This window comes from Chaetodon trifascialis, chromosome 3, assembly GCF_039877785.1.
Source record: "Chaetodon trifascialis isolate fChaTrf1 chromosome 3, fChaTrf1.hap1, whole genome shotgun sequence".
NCBI classification, from domain to species: domain Eukaryota; kingdom Metazoa; phylum Chordata; class Actinopteri; order Chaetodontiformes; family Chaetodontidae; genus Chaetodon; species Chaetodon trifascialis.
In genome coordinates, this window is record NC_092058.1 from 15,956,971 (window position 1) to 15,976,641 (window position 19,671).

Consider the following 19,671-nt stretch of genomic DNA (forward strand, 5'->3'; position numbering starts at 1 on the left):
GCGCCCTCTGCTTCTACAATGACAAAATGATATTGATATGATATTTTTACAACTGGAGAATTGGTGCCACCTACTGCTCATCTTCATGAATCGACTCCTAAGAATCGCGTAACAGTAGCGGATGAAAACAAGCATTTGTTTACATTTTCTTTTGGTTGCAATTTGAAAAACATTTGGATGGAAACTGAACTATTGGCAGACAACGACACACTCTTACTCTGAGTTCGTAAAGAAAAGCAGTGAATTAACTGACTGAGCTGTTGTGTCTGTTTTAAGGATGCATGTTATGGTATAGCTGAGTGCGACGACTGTGTTTTCTTAGTATATACATGTATAACATGTGCGTGTGTTGTTGGAAACCCACAACAAAAGGCTCAGTGAACCAGCACAGACATTGCCCAGTGTTACCACCGACTGACCCCTCCCTCCTCAACATGCACACACTGCAGCCGCCACCCCCTTTTCTTCTCTCTGAGAGGAGGTCTATAAGCCCACAGGGTCCTCTGGGTCCCCTGAGGTTTCAGCAACGACTGCTCAATGGCTTTGTCCAGTGAATGGTGTTAGCACTGCTCCATTCATCGCTCTCTCAATAGTCATGTTGTGTGTCATCAAAGCCTTCAGTGACGCTGGACGCCTGTATAATATCGTCTGTATAATATGTACCACAAAGATGTAACATGTCCCTCTTGTGCTTTTTCCACAGGGGAAAGAGCCGAGTGTGGAACTACAAGGTACGAACCCTTTGAGATTCCTGTCTTTCAACCATGAAGCATCTGCTTATACCATTTTCCAGATCATTGCATTATATTTAAATAATTCTTTTAAAAAAACACCCATAAATGAATCATTTATGTCTTTTAAATCTATATACATGTAGATGTCTATCTATCTATCTATCTATCTATCTATCTATCTATCTATCTATCTATCTATCTATCTATCTATCTATCTATCTATCTATCTATCTATCTATCTATCTATCTATCTATCTATCGATAGAACTGGCATAAATTGGCCCTGGTTGTGTAGTTCCTGTTGTCTTTTAACATTTTGCTATTGTGTTTTCTCTCATGAATATTAAAATAACTTTTAGTTGCATCTTGCTGAACTTGTTGTGCTGCATGTTCCTGTGTAAGCACATGTGAATGCATGTTTTATAGGTTTGGATAATCATTGATTGCATTTTTGCATTTATATGTGATATATATTATTGATATATTATTGAGTGACACAGGGGGCATTTCTGGTATATTCAGTGAGGAATCATCTAATTATTAGTTCCAACATGTATCGACATATGATTTGCTTGCTTTTCTAGTATCTGTCTCCTCTCTGACAACATGACATGTTAATTGGCTGGCTAGATTTTGCCGGCCTTGTTAATGATGTTCATTAATCTGTGCTTTGTGTTTGGTAAGTCACTAAGTGTTTTATTGAAGATCCAGGCCGAGAGTCTTGTACCCCGACCCCTCAGCAGTAATTAAAAGGCCGATGATAAAAGACCTCTGTAATGAAACTTCTCACTTTGGGTTTTTCTCAACTCTTAAAAAAAAAAAAAATCTTCTTTTCTTCTATGACTTTACTTAAACTGAGAATTTTTAAGTGCCCTGCCTCAGCAACTTTTTTTTAACCTTTTTTTGAACTTGTTTGCTTCTAGTTTTCACAGAATATGGTCTTTTTGTTCCCTTTGTCCATCATTTCTCAGGCCCCCCACCCTTCCCCCTAAACCACAGAAAATGCGGAAGCCTAGGCCTCGCTCCATGTATAACCATAAGCTGTTTAACGGCAATATGGAGACCTTCATCAAGGTACCCTGTGTTGGTGGTGTGTGACTGAGCGGCCCTCGTGGATTAGGAGGGAAGGCATCTAGAGCCTTCGTTCTCATTCTCTTCCTCACTTTGGCCTTCTGTTCCTCCCTCTTCCAGCTGCCCTCGATCATGATATAACGCCTCTGTTTAACCTCTAATCCTCCTCCTCTCCTCCGTGGCTTTGCTGGTGCAGAAAGAGCAGCAGTCAGCTGTCCCCTCCAGAACAATTTACCATCTCTGGCTTTATTTCTAAATCCAGTCACTCTTTAGACGACTGACAGGCAGGAGATAGCAGTGGGTCTGCTTTGTCCCCCACTGTACCCCTGACTGCATCTCTGTAGCTTTCCTATCGCCAGTCCCTGCGCTTAGCTGTCTTTAACCTCCAGAGGGGTCATTCGTCATCTGAGCTTTTCTAACTTTGTGCTTGTCTGCCCTCTCTTCCTCTGCTGCTCTGTGCCTTGCTGCTTTCTGTCCCAGAGGAAGAAGGAATGCCCGTACCCGCATTCAGGTACCTCTGTTGTTGGAGATTATAGGTCAGGGTGAAAGGGCGCTGAAACCTTCAGACTAATCGTGGAAATGTACTGGCTTCTGCTCAGACTCCACTTGCATGCTACTAGTTTCCACAACTGTTTGAATTCTGTGACGTGGGGTCAGTAATAACTGTTACCTGTACTGTATTTTGTGTGTTTTTGTTTGTTTTACACTGCTCATGGAGGGTGACCAGATGTCCCAAATCACAAGTAGTGATCCAGAATCCAAATCCTGTCCTGTTTGTGCCAAAAATTAGACTAAAGCTATAGCCGAATTAGACATTAAATACTGATCGCCGTGAGACATTGTGTTGGTGTTGCCTTCAGACAGGCTCTATTCCGACTCTCAATTATGGCTTTTTTTTTTTTTTTTTTAGTGCTGTGGGCAGGCTGCCTCAGAGAAGCAGACAGATGCGATAAGCACTGCAGTGATGACATGAATAAAATAACTTTAATAATAAATTTTATGTGATAATGATTTACACTCTGTTGCTTACAACAGTCATTGTGTTTCTTTTCCTAATGACAGAAAGTTGACTTCATAAACAAACTGATTAGTTTTAATGTTGAGTTTTCACTTTAACATCTTTTGCTGTTTATTGACACTTAAGCGTGAAAAACTGGAGGCGACGCCGACCCCCTGCGCCCCTGTTCCTCATCTGGTTGCCCTATGCTCATGAGATGTGCCTAATAAATGTTTATGAGGCATCAGGATGTTTATGAAGTGTTGGGTTTTGTTGTGGTGAAATGGAGCATTAGACTTCTCCTGTCTTGCATATCTTTAATTAATATGAAATAGAACAGGAAATTGTAATTTGTATTGAAATGTATTTTTAATACATTATTAAGATGATGCTACTGTATAAAAGTGACCCAAAAATTACACAAAATACTTCACATTGTTCTTTTAGCCATGTATTATTTTTTGTTATTATGTGTCTTGTAATATATTTTCATTTTGCATCATTTCATTCCAGGATTCAGGTCAACCAATCCCACTTGTCGTTGAAAGCTGCATCAGATACATCAATCTCTACGGTAAGTCTGGTATCATGTCGTTGTGTCTTCTACTTCTGAATGAAAGGGCAGAAAAAGAAAGTGAGCCGCGAAGTCCTTCGAAAACTCCCTCAGCTATTGGACGAGGCGATCTATTTCAGCAAATAGCCGCAGGTAGAGAGACTGACCTGCTCTGCTCTCCACCTCCCTGAGGTGCTCAGCTGCCTGCCAGTGATTTGACAAGCTCATAACAATAGATCACACATGGAGAGTTCTGAAAGTCCCATTGCTCTTTGTTCAGTCAGTTCAGCCCCCTCCCCCACTTGCTTTATAACTCCTCCCTGTCTACCTTCACATCTGTCTTCAGCTCATTGCTGTAGCCTGCAGGCCTTTCCTCTGGATCTGGACATAATGAAACTCCAGAAAACTGATTAGGAGCACTGTAACTGAAACCATATGCTGCAGCCTCACTGAGGGGCCCTCTCATGGAAAAACACGCATCTCCCTTTTATTACTAGATTACATTTCCTGCTCTGTGTTATGTGTTTCCAATGGACTTTCATGAACTGGCACTGGGGTTCAGAGATAATGGTCGCTAGTGTAACTCTGAGTCTCCAAATTCTGGGTTGTATTTGTTTCAGGTTTGCAGCAGCAGGGCATATTCCGTGTGCCAGGATCACAGGTGGAAGTCAATGATATTAAAAACTCATTTGAGAGAGGTGAGTCAAAGGTAGACTGCACTATATTGCCATTTTTCATGCTACAAATACTATATACATATCAAATGTCACACGTGTTCCTCTCAATCAGGTGAAGATCCCCTGATCGATGACCAGAATGAGCACGACATCAACTCGGTGGCAGGCGTGCTGAAGCTGTACTTCAGAGGACTGGAGAACCCCCTCTTCCCAAAGGAGCGCTTCCTGGACTTCATCTCTACCATCAGTGAGTCACACACAGCAGAAAATAGTCAAATCCATCACAGTCGTGCGCGGACTGGTCAAACAGGAAAAGAGAAAACACACCTTGCGCTTTATGAGAAACTCAGCTTTACCGAAGAGGAGAAAGGCATGCCAGCAGCACATGGAAGCAATCTTAACACCAGCGCTCTCTGGCTGATATTTAACAGAAAGCCAGTTAGGAAGAGGAGAGTGTGGGCTACATCAGGCTGCCGTGTGCGAGTTCACCACAGAATCATTTCCCCGCTGTTTCTACAGTAATAGTTTGATCACTCAGCGGGCCTTAGAGGTCTGCTGAAAGGCAGGAGGGGGCATCTATTAAACTGTCAAATGACAGTCCTCAGAATGTCTTCTGCCTTTTGCTTTTAGTCACTTTGATCACTTTTCCTTGTTAGGGTCTGCTTTATATTATATTTTAGTGGTCAGCAATGTTGTAGGATCAGTGCTCATATGTATAAAAGTTTAAAAGCTGTATTTGTCTCGGGTTTATTGCAGTGTAAACCCCTGTTACTACACCTGTCTGCCTCTGTCTTTTGTGTTTCAGAGCTGGAGTCTGGAGCTGAGAGAGCGCATCACATCCAGCAGATCGTTGTGACTCTTCCTCGCACCGTCATAATCGTCATGAGATACCTTTTCGCTTTTCTCAATCAGTGAGTTTGTGCTGGTTTATATTACATTTGATGCTGGTGGATACAGAAGAGCACGTAGACATGAGTTTATTCTTTGCACAGTAATGTAATTTAATCATAACATAGCTTATCTGTGCATTTCTATAGGGAGAAACCAGACACTGAGTGTCTACAGTCAGCTGAAAAGACAAGTTCCAAAAATATACCGACAAAAGAAACAACCTGCTATTTACTGCCACATCCGTCTGCAGTGTTTGAGAAGTTATTTATGTGCTCGGAAACCCATGCCTCAGTGAAGCAGTATACCTGTCCTCTTATAATGGACGTTATTAATGCTCCTTTTTCTGCGTTTGCCTGCAGAACAAAGGCTTTGATTTCAAACCCCAGCTCTCACTCTGCTCTTCTGTATCCCCTTCATTGCTGGAGCTGTTACAGCTGCAGCTTCACTGTTCAGCCTCAGCTTGGTGATAACATGCAAGGACCGATTGTGACTTCCTCTTGCAGCACTGAATGATTTGGTTAGCAAGAGTGGGTTGTGGTGTGTGTGCTGGCTAAATCGATTTGTTTAAGGGGCTGGCTGATCAGAGTGCTTTTTAAGCAACTAAGCTGTGCAATGAAGCGCGTAATGCTGTATGTCAAAGCTGAATTCAGTTGAAGCCAGTGACACTGTAAGAGATGTTTCTGCTACATTGTTAATTTTCATGCATTATCACAGTGATATTTCTTAACTTAAAGCTGCTGTAATCAATATTTCTACAATAACATCAGACCACATGATTAATTATCATTATCCATATTGAGGGCCTAAGGATAGAGGGTGTCGTACAGACTCTAAAGCTCTTGAGGCAAGTTTCTGATTGTGACATTAGTCTGAATAGATAAAATTCCCTTGACTTCTTGTATGTGAAGAGGGTCACAAATGTGATGAACCCACAGAGAATTATCACCTGATTCATGTCGAAGTAACTTTATAGCATCTTTCAGCTCAACGTTTTGGTTTTGCAGCACAAGGTTCTTCAGGTTCAGTCCGTTGTCAGCGAAAAGCTCTTAAACCCGAGATATGGTGCCTGCCCAACAGCAAAACGACAAATAGACAAACTTAGCAGCGAGCTGGTGAACATAGAGTGTTTAGCAGTAGTTGGTAGGGACCAAAAGCAGAGCTTTAAGGAGAGGGAGTACTGGACTTACATTCACCAGGTGGCCAGAAATATGAATGTTAATGTTGCTCCTGGTCTGCTGGTGAAATAAAAACACAAGGCTTTATTCATATATTCACCAATCTATATATAACATAATCTATAATCCAGATGTGAACAAAGAAGAAGCCTTTGTAGCCTAGGCTAACACTTAATCTATGCATACAGTATTTATGTAATCTGATGTTGTTTAAGTTTGCTTCCATCAGTCATTTGTATACACAGGAATAAACACGATGCACTCCTGTCCTCTCCTTCAGTCTCTCTCAGTACAGCGACGAGAACATGATGGACTCATACAATTTGGCAATCTGCTTTGGTCCGACCCTGATGCCCATCCCGGACGGACAGGATCCTGTAGCATGCCAGGCACATGTTAACGAGGTCATCAAGACCATCATCGTCCACAATGAGGTCATCTTTCCCAACCAGCGTGAGCTGGACGGCCCAGTGTACGAGAAGTGCATGACTGGAGGGGAGGAGTACTGGTGAGTACTGGCTGGACCAGGAGGTTAACATGTGAGCAGAGATACAGTTCTGTTGTCTCTGATGTGAGTTTAAGAGGAGAGGCTGTTACTTTATCATCTAATCACCGGCTCATAAGTCAAATATGTGTCGAGCTCCAGTGTCTACGTATCAGTGAGTTTTCACTTTGCTCCCACAGTGACAGCCCCCACAGCGAACCAGGAACTATTGACGAGGCTGACAATGGAACAGAGCCACACACCAGTGATGAAGGTCAGTGTAGCAGTCATAGTCACAATAGTCATTTCTCATCTTTTTATGAATGGCCTTTGTGTATTATCCAGGTACGTCTTTAGCCATGCGGCTTGGCTCAAGGGATGGCAGATTTGGTCTGTCGTCCGTCACTTTGGGTCAATATCTCCACAGCTATTGGATGGATTACATTGAAATTTAGTACAGATGAATCATATTGTCTTCAGTGATCCCCTGACTTCACCTCTGGCAGCACCAGCATGTCGGCTTTCCGTCCAGAGTCATCCTCAGGTCAAACACCCACATACATGCATTAACGTATGGTGCATTTCCTCAGCGCACCTCTTTGAACTGTACCAGCTGGTTCACACACACACTAAACTAAGGTTGCTAACATGAAACATTAAACCTCAACATGTTAGCATTGTTACCGTGAGCATGGTAGCATGCTGACCTCTCAGCTCAAAGCACCACTGTGGCTAAATGCAGCCTCACTGAGCCCCAGCATGGCTCTTAATCTTGTTTCTTCACGCGGGCCATTTTTCCTGATTTACTGCAGCTGATGTTAGGGGCCATGTGAACTGCTGAGCTTGCCTATGTGCACTGTAGTCAATATCAGCTAGGGGAAGATGTTTCCATTATTTTCTCCGATGCTACAGTATATATATAGACTTGTTGCTACCATTTCAGTTAACAATGCACTCAAAAGCAGTTTTCAGCAGCTCCAGTTAAGCCGAGGCTAATTCTCCCATAGTGTTAGAGACAAGACTGAAATAACTTGTCTGATAGATGTTACTGTCTGGCTGTTTCATCATTTTAAGAGAATTTCACGGCAAATAGTGTTGCATGGACCTCACATGAGGGCATATGTGATGTGATTTTAGCAGACTTGGTGGATATGAAAGCGTTACATGCAGACTGACCTTTCTTATTAAGTGCTTTTGACTGAGAGGTTAGGGAGGTTTGCACTGCAACAGCTTATGATTGCAATGGCTTATGTGATGTTTTGAAGCTGAAGGCAAGTTGAGTAAACAGTGTTGGCATGCAGCACTGCCTCTTTGATCTGTCTTTCTGTGTGTGTGTGTGTGAGTCTCTCTCCTCTCTCTCCCCCTCTCCCTCCTCCCCGGCTCGCTCTTTGTTCAGTGTTAGTCAGCAATTCTCCTGGGACTTTCTCCTTTGTGCAGTATTTCCCCAATTCTCCTCTGAGCTTTGAATACATAACTGGGCCAGGCACAAAAGCCAAAACACATATAATACACAGAATAATATCTCCTGTGCCGTCAGTGAAGAGTCAGTGAACAGGTCTGTGAAGTGTGGAGTGTGTCAGGTCAGACCGGGGGTAACTGAGCTTCATCTGTGCTGTTGGCTGCGTTTGTAATGAGCTCTGACCCTTTCTCCCTTCTCTTGCTCTCGCTTGGAGAAGACAACAAAGGCTGGCTGTCTGCTGCAGAATCTGCTCTTGCTGGCCTCAATACGGAGAATTTCATATGACGTTATGGGCTCTGGTGTTGCACTGCAGTTTTTGTAGTTGGTTCAGTTGGTGTCCTCTGGCAGCAGTTCAGTTTTTATGGAAAAAAAAGAAGTTGGTGCTAAATTAAGATCTAAGCAACCATGTTGTGATAACAGTGCTTTTATATTTTCATTACTTTATGATTGAAACCAAATTTGAAGAGAAATGCTTTTCATCTTCATCTTCTCTAACTGTCTTTGTAGCCCTCCCGGCAGGTTTTTCAAAATAAAACCCATGACGCTAACCATACAGTTAACTGTGACTGACCCCTGCTGGCTGTCCTGCTGAAATGCACCACAGACGAGACTAGGTTTTCCTTTTAAATGTTGGCAAAAATCACCTTCTTTTATTAGATGTGTTATAAAATATTTATTTTCCATGCATTTATATAACAGTATTTTTTTTTTCTTTTTTTACGGTAATGGCACAAAAATAAAAAAGATATTTCTCTTGAAATGCGATTCTACTTATTTTCACTCAATTGGCAGCGTCTGAGAACATATTTAAAAAAAAAGAAATAGAATTATTAAAACAACAGATGTGTTCATTGGCTCAAAATAGGAATGGAAATTATGTGTTTTGGAAGGAGTAACCTGCCCTATAATGTAGGTTAAGTTGTAACTGTAATGTGATTCATTTTCAGTTAGACGAGCAGTAGGATTAATGATCTCAGCAGCGTCTCCAAAAGTGCATTATATAAGTACAATGATCAGTGTACCACAGAACCTCTCTAACAGGTACATTTACATACAGCAGCAACAGACACATGCCAACACAGCAGAGGAGGCTTTCCTGTAACAAGCCATCTGAGCTTGTAATATAAAGTATGAAGTGTGGAGATAACCTGATCTCTGGCTATGCAAAACACAGAAAGCCACATGAAAAAACAATTTCCCAAATTCCAAAATACACCAACTTTGCTCCAGCATGTGGGTCTATAATAGATGGTGCTGGCCACATTAGCCACAGAACATGCTGATGTCAAATTCAACAGGCTAACCAGCAAAATAAACAGTAAAGCAACATAAAAATGTCACAACATACACATTCTTAGTTCAAAGCCAGTATCGGTCCATCCTTGAGCTTCAGTTTTGAAGTGAATCCTGCTTTGTATTGGCCCTCAAAGCAGCCTGAAGTAAAATGTTTTCCAGTTGTTGTTTCCATCAAGTTAATCCACTGGTCTTCACTTTCTTGTTTAGATCAAGACATTTGTGTTGCTTCTTTCAGCCAGTAACTGGTGTGTCTTGTTCACAACTTCACACATCTTCCTGGACTGGATGTAACTATGGTTTTATGAGTGTGTGCATAGCCCTCCACCTGTTTGTTATCTATGTGATCATAGCTATAGTAAAGCTTGTTATTTTTGTTAAGCTAAAACATTTATCACGATAATGACAGCATTGCAAAATCCATGTCAATCCACCCTATTTCAGTTTATAAGATTATATTGTTGATCAAGTCGAGGGAAGAAAGAGTTTATCGCCTATTGTGCTGTTTTTGTTGATGTTTCTTGGTCTGTTAATTTTTCCAGAGGTCGAACAGATCGAGGCCATTGCTAAGTTTGACTACGTGGGACGCACTCCCAGGGAGCTGTCCTTCAAGAAGGGAGCCTCTCTGCTTCTGTATCACCGAGCGTCTGAGGACTGGTGGGAGGGCCGCCACAATGGTGTGGATGGCCTTATTCCGCATCAGTACATTGTGGTACAAGATCTGTGAGTAACATCATCATCGCTGTTGATGCTGTTGTGTTGAATCAAGTTGTATTTCTTACAAAAGTAGTATTAGATTGCTTCTATGTACACATACTTTGTGTGTGTATCTTATGCTCACCAGCAGTGTCTCTGCTCTTTCAGGGATGATGCTTTCTCAGATAACCTCAGCCAGAAAGCAGATAGTGAAGCGAGCAGCGGACCGTTGCTGGACGATAAGGGTTCATCCAAAAATGATGTGCCGTCACCATGTGAACAATCACCTGATTACAACTTCGGAGGAGTCATGGGGAGGTGGGTACAATGAGGAATGACACCTTTCTTGTTTTTAAAGCTCTGTTGAGCTCTGTTTCTGAGTTTTCCTGTTTGCCTGTTGGTCTGATCCCTCTCTACAGGGTAAGATTACGGTCCGACGGAGCCGCAATCCCACGTCGCCGGAGCGGAACAGACACCCACAGCCCAACCAGAGTGGCTGACACTCCGCCACGGGCCGCAGCCTGTCCCAGCAGCCCCCACAAAGTGTCCATCAGCAAGGGTCGAATGGAGAGCCCAGAAAAGAGGCGCCTCGGCACCTTTGGCAGTGCGGGAAGCATCAACTACCTAGACAGGAAAGTCTATCCTGAGGGCCACCCTCTGAGACCAGTACCAGGGGCCACCCGTCACAGCAGCCTCGGGGACCACAAGTCACTGGAAACAGAAGCTCTGGCTGAGGTAGGAGTGGCACATTTCAGGCAGAGGCAAAATGAATGGGACCGAAGTTGCCTCTGTTTCACATGTTTCTATATCTGTGTTTGATGGCTCTGAAGTCTCAGTACCAGACATGATATGAAGTGTCAGGTAATTATAGCATGTAAGTGGATTGGAAAGGTTTGGTACAGAGCCAGGGCCCCTGATGTAGCTGTCAATCTGAGAGCAGCAGCTGGGACCTGGAGCAAATGTCAGGGCCAGACTGCAGCTGGGAGATAGACACACCTCAAGGACACAGAGGCCTGGAACTGAATAACAAGCTTAAGAGGACTGAAGGTTCAGCACCAAAGTCTCCTCATCAGCTAATGGCTGCAGGATTTTAGATCCAAACAAAGCCCAAAGATAAAATGGTCAGCGTGTACTTTCACTTGACTCGTCATTTCAAAATGGTACGCAGGATATTGAATCAGGTGTTTTAAAAAGTTGCGTTGTCATTGCTCAGTGTGTAAAAAGTTTATCAAACAGGTTTGACCGATAAAGTCCAAGAGAATAATGTACAGGACCATACTGCTACTGTCTCACCATGAGATGCCACTAAATCCTACACACTGGTCCTTTAAATATAATTTTAACTGCTGTATGTCTCCCTGTCCTGACTCTTATTTTTGATTGTTCTGCTCTCTGCATCTCTCCTCTACCAGGACATAGAGAAGACTATGACTACAGCACTCCATGAGCTATGTGAGCTGGAGCGACAGAACACCGTTAAACAGGCTCCCGACGTCGTCTTGGACACCCTGGAGCCCATGAAGAACCCAGTTAGCTCCGAGCCCGGCAGCCCGCTGCATACCATTATGATCCGTGACCCGGATGCAGCCATGCGCCGCAGCAGCAGCTCCACCTCTGAGATGATGACCACCTTCAAACCGGCTCTCTCCGCCCGGCTTGCTGGAGCTCAGCTGCGCCCGCCGCCTATGAGGCCCGTGCGCCCTCCTACCACCCAGCACCGCTCGAGCAGCTCCAGCTCTTCAGGGGTCGGCAGCCCTGCTGTAACTCCCACTGAGAAGATGTTTCCAAGTACCAATTCAGCTGCTGCTTCTAATAATGTGTCCAGTGATGCCGGAGATAAGTCTGGCACCATGTAGCGAAGGTGGAAGGTGGAGGTTTGCAAAGCTTTCCGAATGAGGGGAGAGCTTATGGAAATGGGTTCTGATGTCTGGAAAGCAGATATGGATATATGGATATGTTTTCTGCCTGACTTAATTAATATATTCAGGAAGCTCCTGAAGCGAGCCTACAGTTTGTTACCATGGTGATAAAGCGGTGGAAGAAGCCGTAGAGGTGTGATAGCGTAAAGCTCATCTCTCTTTGAAACTTGATTTAACTACACAAAATGTGTACAAGAATACATGTATTTCAGTTTTACCTCAGTTTCAACAAACCTCTGTGGCCACGTCCTCAGATGTAATGAATGCAAGTGAAGCAATACTTGTGTGAAATTTGGGATTAGTTTCTGCCCAACGCACGCCGTCCAGCGGATGTTTCAGTCACTCCTGCCGATGTGTATGAAACACCTCATCTGGATGGGCGTGGACCTTTCAGGCTGAAATACCACGTCCGTTTAACCATTTAGGTCACAGGCTTCATGGCTGTACATACAAACTTACTTGAAGTTGCCATGCTTTCTGTTTGTATTATAATACAGTGGATGTTCAGCAGAGTATCGGCTTAGTGACATTGTACTGTATATGTCTGCATGCAGGGTTTGGAGAAAATAAGGACTTGCATCATGGAGAGATGTAATGATGTGGGATTTTCTCATATGGTCATTGTAAGCATAAGATATTAGTTTGAAACCTAATTTTCAAAGTAACTCATTGGGATCTTACTGTATCATGTTTTAAATCTGCCATGTGTGGCTGTTGGTACTGCAGATGTTGTACCTGAAGATAAAAGCATCCCGGCATGAAGATGATCTCTGAAGTTTTCGATATTACTCACTAGAACTTTACAAAGTTCATCCTCCAGCATCGTGTATGGTTGGACAGCAGGCAGATGTTTTTTTCCCTATGTCCTGTATATGAAATGCAGAAAACTAATACACCAACTAATGTAGGAGTCCTGTGGTAAACTTGTACATAATAACATAACTAGTAATTTTTTAAGTGTTAATCTTGTACAGGCTGACGAAAAAGGCAAAGGGTTGGCTGTGAATGGCACTTGTTGAGATCATAATCCACCTTTTTACCATCTTCAGTAAACTGCAAACATACTCTCTGGCTGTGTAAAATAGAGTTCAGATTGTTTACCTTGTACCGTGTGTGTAGAATGCATTTGATAGCTGTGCTGTAGAAACTGACTGCTGTTGAACAGACAACAAAGGCCCAGCAGATGTTTTCCACATTATGTTTTTGACGCCCATTTTTCTCACAGCTCACACAACTTGAGGCGTTGCCTCTTCGATTCTAATCCGGGTGATTTTTATTATTGCATAAGCTGAATTGAAAAGTGTCTTCTCACAGTTCCTCTTTCCAGTTTAAGATGTGACAGTCAACCAGAGGAACCTGAGAAGTTGTGACATACTAATATCACAGCTGTTTCCTTCCTTCCTGTGTTTTTGTTATGATGGATACAGCTCTGCTCAGACTGCAGCCTGTTCCCTTTTCATTGGAAGAAAACTAAATAGAGAACATGTCAGTGTTTATATCTACTGTATCTCTTGTCTTTCTGAGAGCCCTAGTACAGAGACCGTGTTATCTGCATCCCAAAGAGCCTGCTCTGTTCTGCATGTTTTGCGCTGTAATGTCTGACTCATATTCTGGGGCAGTTAAACGATGGCTGTATCTGGTGCCTTGCCTTGGTAAAACGCACAAATTAAATCAATATTGGATGTTTTTTTCCTTAAGAAATGGGCTTTAACGTTTATGCGGATTGGGAATGATGAATTAAGCTGCTTGCTGCAGTTGCTAAAATAGAATTGAAGCGGAGTCATGCTTGATTGAGCAAAAGAAACTTAAGTATTAGCATGTGAAGCAGGCCCTGATTCCACTGTCAGCTCTGCAGTCTAACCGAGATACATGCTGTAGACTGAAAATAATCGCTTGTTATAAATGGATTGTTTGCGTTTTCTTTGTCACAGACAGATTTATAAATGTCCAGGGTGGGAGTACAGAGAGCTCCTCCAGCCAGAGAAAGGCAATACAGCATTTAAAGTCTTACAGTGCACTCACGCCCTCTGCTGGTTCCCGCTGGCACTGCCTCTTGATACCATCACCTGACATGGGCATTATGAGTATGATCTGGGGCTGATGTTATGATCGCTGGGCTCATCCTTGCAGTTCTATTTGTCTGTCTGAATTACAGTTTTGCACCTGTCGAAATCTATGAAGATAACGTTAGAAAAAAATGTTTATTAAAATAAGAAGAAAGCACACACATTTCAAAAGGTGAAACTATCATCGTTATATTTAACTAGACTTTTTTTTTTTTTTTTTTTAACTTATACACACTTGTGTAAGTGGAGCAGAAAATTTGAGTGCCTTTTGTGCACAACATCAATTTTTATTGGACTTTTATATTTACTTTTTTAACTGTATTAGTTGTCATGTCTATTATAAACTGATGTTGCTTTTTTATCTTTACTTTCTATTGCTACTCAGTCGTCAAACTACCATAAGGACTGTGTCGTATAAAGATATTCCTCTCATGTTTGACAGAAGCATCATCATGGAACGCTCGTCTGTGTTTGGGTGATCACTGAAAAACAAGAGTTTAAAAAAAAATACTACTGTACACACGATCTACTGGTGAAGTTCAGTAGAATCATCTCAGAATATTTCTTTCATCCTTTTGTTTTTATCTGCGTGAAATGCCTGTGCTGTGGTTGAGCCGTAACTCTTCTCATTTAGCTCCTTCCCTTTCAAAGCAAAATCACTGCAGTATTGTTGGACTGATCCGGACCCTCCTCGTGCAGAGGTCATAAGGCACTTGGTGCACTCTCCTTTTCCCTACATGTGATGTTGCGCCAGATGTTTTCTTTCCTGGAATGTGTGCTGAAATGGGTAACACTGTTTGTCTGCTGACATAAGAAGACATTAAGTTAACATCCAAAAAGGACGTCGCAGTCAGAGAGCAGACTGAGCGCCTGCTCGTGTGGCGGGGACCGGAGTGTGAGTTGCTGTCACACTGTTTACCTTCTCTTTAATTGTTTGTCTAGTGATGCTGTTTGTTGATGAGTGTCTGGTTGGTTGAAACCCTGTGATGTAATGTACACCATACCACTGATTGGATGTTGAAAACCCCTGCATCCAAATAAAACCATTATCGCTCTGTGATCTGGATACAGTGACTGACGTGTTTTTGATTTGTGACCTTGAAAGGCTCATCAGGATTTCCAGTTGTGAACAAAAGGTCATAGAGATCTGTAAGATGATAAACAAGGTCATGGGAGCATTTTTGCTGCTTTCATTTTGGCAGATCATAGATCCCCTACAAACCTGGTTTAAATATGGAAATTGATTGTTTTCTCTTTTCTTTTTTGGGACTTAAGGAATAAAGTACAGAAGTTTTATATTACATTGCTGCTCTATTGTGTTGCTACTGGTAAGGATATTTATCTTTTAAATGATTTTTTATGTTTAAAAAGTAAGATACTGTAATAATAGTAAAAGTAGATATGAAAAATGGTGAGTTTCTCCCTCTGGGGCCACTCAAGTCAAAAAAAAAAAAAAAAAAAGCCTGGACATGCTACTGACAATCTCGCGACACACATGATTTCTATATTCTGATTGGTGCGTGGAAGTACATGACATCATCTTTTTCCAACTGAGCCCGCACACTACAAACCAGTGAGATGAAATGAAGTTGTGTGTTTGTGGCGGACCCCATCAGTCATCTTTTAAATACAAGGGCAATGATCAAAAGGCAAATTTTCACCTAACCCCAGATTTCAGTTGTTGTTATTGTTGGTACATTTTAATGCAGATATGGGCACTTAAAACAAGGAGACTGCAAGTGCAAGGAAAAAGAATAACAATAACAACCCAAATCTGCATTTAAAATAAGTGAAATATGAAAAAGCTATGTTTATATATGCACATAATGTGTTGAATGATAATTATATGATCAGAGAAGAAGAGAAGTTTTGAGATGGAAACCAGGTATCAGGAAAAGCAAAATGAAGTGACAGTCTGAGAGTCTGTAGTTCATTCTGTGGCCACACGATGGTGTAACTGCAGCAGAGATGGTCCTAACTGGGTTGATTACTCTTTACGGATCATGAACGAGCCAGTTTTGCATTAATTAGGTGATAACATCTCCCTTTGAAATTGGCTTTCTAGTCCATCGGTCAGAGTTACACCAGCATCTCACAGTGCTGGCGCATAAACAAAATTCAATTTGTTCCACCTGAGAAACCACTGTCCAATGAGATCATGAAGCCAACCAACAAACAACTGTGTCACGTGTTTCATGAGCCTGGAAGGTTTACCTCTTACTAACAAGTAGAGATCTTTAGCAGAGCTGGAAATGTGCTTTGAAAGAGTCCTGTGTCAGACACATTAAAGGTATACTCTACCATTAATGTTTAAGCTCATACAAAAGTAAAGCCTCTCACTGGTCACTTTTGACCCACTTCAAGTGTGTGGCGGCGTATGTATCTGCTGAGACTCTGCCTTCTGCCTGTATTTCCTTATTTTTGCTGTTTTCAGGATGTTTTGGGCAGCAACCTTTGGGCAGTGGGTGTGTAGCCTCCAGCCAATAACAGCATGCAGGTAAGTTTGGGGTTTGCTAAAAAGCGATCAGGTGCAGGACCACACAGGCAGCAACCATTGGTTGAGTGTGGAGCTGGGAAGGAGGGACCAAGTTTGCATGTTGTGTTTTCAAACAGTATAACCTGTGATTCATGCATAGTACACCTCCATAGTACACCTGAAATCAATCTGGGATCTCCATGTGTTAAAGCTGTGACATTTTAAGTCATAGTAATTCATTGAGTGCTTGCTTTTACTAACAATAAGGACCTAAAGAGGAAGGATTACACATATCATATATTATGTGTTAGAAAGGAAGCCATGGTTATTAGGATGACATAAGAAAACAGGTTCAGTTTACATAATTATCACATTATGCCTCAGTGCACTCTGGAATGCCCTTGTTTGGTGATTGTGTTGCGTGATCAGATTTTACAAGTGTTTTTATTCCTTTTTATTTCCAAAAACAGTGGAAACAGATCCCTCCTGAACTTAGCCTCTAATGGCTAAACTAGCAACTAGCAAATGACCTTCTTAATTATTTTTGATTACTTAGAAAGAAAGGAAGAAGATTAAAACAACAACAAACAAATCTCCAGTTACTTCCGCTGGCATGGAAATTCTTTCATGCCTCCCTAGAATGAGGTATGCTTCATCAATAAAGAACAGATGTTACAGCTGGTCTGAAAAATAAGTTGCATAAGCCTTCTCTGGTGGCCTAATTTGTCTTATCTTCCATTGTAATTAACACGCAAATGAGAGCAAACTCTTCAGTAACACATAATCTCTTTGTAAGAGTCACAGCAGAACAAAATTACCATAACTTCCTGTTTCAACCTTCACCCTCTTTGCCTTCAGCTGAGCTACATCACAATAATTAACGTTGAAGCATTTATGCCATTAAACAAAAACCCCTTGAGAGCCAGTGATGTCATAGATCATTCATTTTCATAATTAATACAATGTAAACAAATGGAAGCAGTGTTTCATTCATAGCTTGTGTTTCCAAAAGCTTGTATTTTAAAATAACAGTTCAATTATCACAAATGAGAATGCAATTTTTTAGCTGAAGCTATATGGCATCATATATCATATCATCATGATCAGGAGTCGTCTGTTGACCTAACATGGTTGTAGGAGGGCATTTTATTTAAAGGATTTCAAATGAAACACAATATTTGCTTTGTAATGAGCAAGCAGATTAACAAAATAACAGCACAAGACAATAATCGCTTAATCTCTCTTAATCATCTGGGAATTTGACCAGAATGAAGAAATTATTTCTTCTACTTACACCGAGGCAATAGATCATCTTTTGCTTGATAGCGGAACAAAGACTCATCTTACAGTCCTCAGGAATAATGTTTTCCACATCTTTCGTTCACATGTGCTGCAGATGGAAATTGCCCCATTGTCATCTGCACATTCTTAATGTAAAGTGACTCTTTGTCATGACATGTTTAGAATTTTATGAGTTCAACTCACAGTGCGTTTGACTCTATCTGCTCAGGAGGCTGAGGTCTTTTGGGGTGCGTGGGGCACTTCTGAAGACCTTCTATGACTCTGTTGTGGCCTCTGCCATTTTCTACGGTGTAGTCTGCTGGGGGAGCAGCATCACAGCAGCTGACAGGAAGAGGCTGGACAAACTCATCAGGAAGGCCAGCTCTGTCCTGGGATGCCCTCTGGAACTGGTGGAGGTGGTGGGGGAGAGGAGGATGACAGCCAAGCTGTCCTCCATGATAGTCAATGACTCCCATCCCCTCCAACACACACTCACTGCACTGAGGAGCTCCATCAGTGACAGGATGCTACATCCAAAGTGTGTGAAGGAGCGGTATCGCAGGTCAATCCTTACTGCAGCTGTCAGACTACACAACAAAAACTGCTCCAAGTAACCTGTGAATTATCTGTGCAATAATCAGTAACAATAATCTGTGCAATGCAAATACTATTTATAATTTCTTATGATGATGTTTATTTTTTATTTCTCTATTATATTCACTGGTGCTGCTGTAACTGGAATTTCCCCTTGCGGGATTAATAAAGGAATATTGAATCTTGAATTTCAGCATCACCTTGACATTTAACAGCGAGTCGGTCGGGGTTTTGGTGTCTTGCATTTGTATGATGTATAAATGCTGGAGGGCTCAGACCGGGGACTTTGCAGTTGAGAGATTTTTCATATTTTGCCTGTCTCAGTGTTTCAGACACACATCAGAGAGAGCTGCAGAGGTCCCTCAAATACTTAATTCTTTATGCTGTAGACCCTTCAGTGTAAGGCAATCAATAATTTTACTTTGATGCATTTTCATAACAATCTCTGACCTCATTCAGAAGCAGGAACATCTTATCAGTTTCTGTACATACAGGAAACAATGTGACTTGCTTAATCAAGCATGAACAGAGAGGAACTCGAATGATCGTCACACTGTCAAGGTTAAAGCGGAGGGCTACACCTCTGAATTCAGTGACATTTCCAGCTATGGCTGTATCTTTGATGTGCGGGGATGCAGCAGCGTACTGCGCGTAGAGCATGCATAATGAATTAACGCCAAAAGACGCAGAACGGGCCGGCCAGCTTGTCTTCATTATTCATGCCTACACTCATACAAATCATACCAAAGAGTACATGACATGCCACACATGCACAGACAAGGTCAACGGACATGATAATAACATAAGAGGTATACGGCCTGAAACAAATATGCGCACAGATTGCACCTTAAAGCTCTGAGATCTTATTGTTGCTTGATTATATTCATGATGTCTTCGAATTGGCATGCCAAATGTGGCTTTGCCGTCATGATGGAACTTTGAAGTGAGGTTTGTGAAGAGGAGAGGTGCCAGCTCTGAGGCTGGAGGCAGAGCTGATGCCGCATCACCAATCACTCTTTGACTATTTGATTGCATATGTGTTCATGTGATGCTGGTAAAAAAAAAAATGACCCACATGTGATCAGTTCCAGTAAGCCTTCATCTTACAGCTGTTTATACTGTAGGTTAAGCGATGGCTCCCAGATATAAATTGTTGTTGATACATCTGTGATGAAATATTTATTGACTGCTTTCTTGGTTGGTTCCCAACCTTTTTCTTTGAGGGACTTCAATCATTGAGTAAACTGATGATCAATGACTAAGTGACATATTTATGGATGTTTCATATATTCAACGTATAACAAT

The 19,671-nt window shown here is 42.0% G+C and overlaps 1 protein-coding gene across 3 annotated transcripts in view; it reads left to right on the plus strand.

Moving 5' to 3' along the window:
* srgap3 (SLIT-ROBO Rho GTPase activating protein 3) overlaps nt 1-15,081 on the plus strand; it is a 60,518-nt gene extending 45,437 nt beyond the window's left edge. For 2 of the 3 annotated variants that reach the window (XM_070958442.1, XM_070958444.1), the window contains 12 exons: nt 704-731; nt 1,706-1,808; nt 3,316-3,376; nt 3,976-4,053; nt 4,145-4,279; nt 4,838-4,943; nt 6,379-6,606; nt 6,783-6,856; nt 9,877-10,057; nt 10,199-10,348; nt 10,450-10,765; nt 11,443-15,081. In XM_070958442.1, the coding sequence (XP_070814543.1) occupies nt 704-731; nt 1,706-1,808; nt 3,316-3,376; nt 3,976-4,053; nt 4,145-4,279; nt 4,838-4,943; nt 6,379-6,606; nt 6,783-6,856; nt 9,877-10,057; nt 10,199-10,348; nt 10,450-10,765; nt 11,443-11,886 (1,904 nt within the window). In that variant the 3' untranslated portion in view covers nt 11,887-15,081. Of the gene's footprint in view, nt 1-703; nt 732-1,705; nt 1,809-2,285; nt 2,317-3,315; nt 3,377-3,975; nt 4,054-4,144; nt 4,280-4,837; nt 4,944-6,378; nt 6,607-6,782; nt 6,857-9,876; nt 10,058-10,198; nt 10,349-10,449; nt 10,766-11,442 lie in introns of all 3 variants that reach the window. The other variant, XM_070958443.1, reaches the window with a different exon arrangement.
* The last annotated feature ends 4,590 nt before the right edge of the window (nt 15,082-19,671 follow it).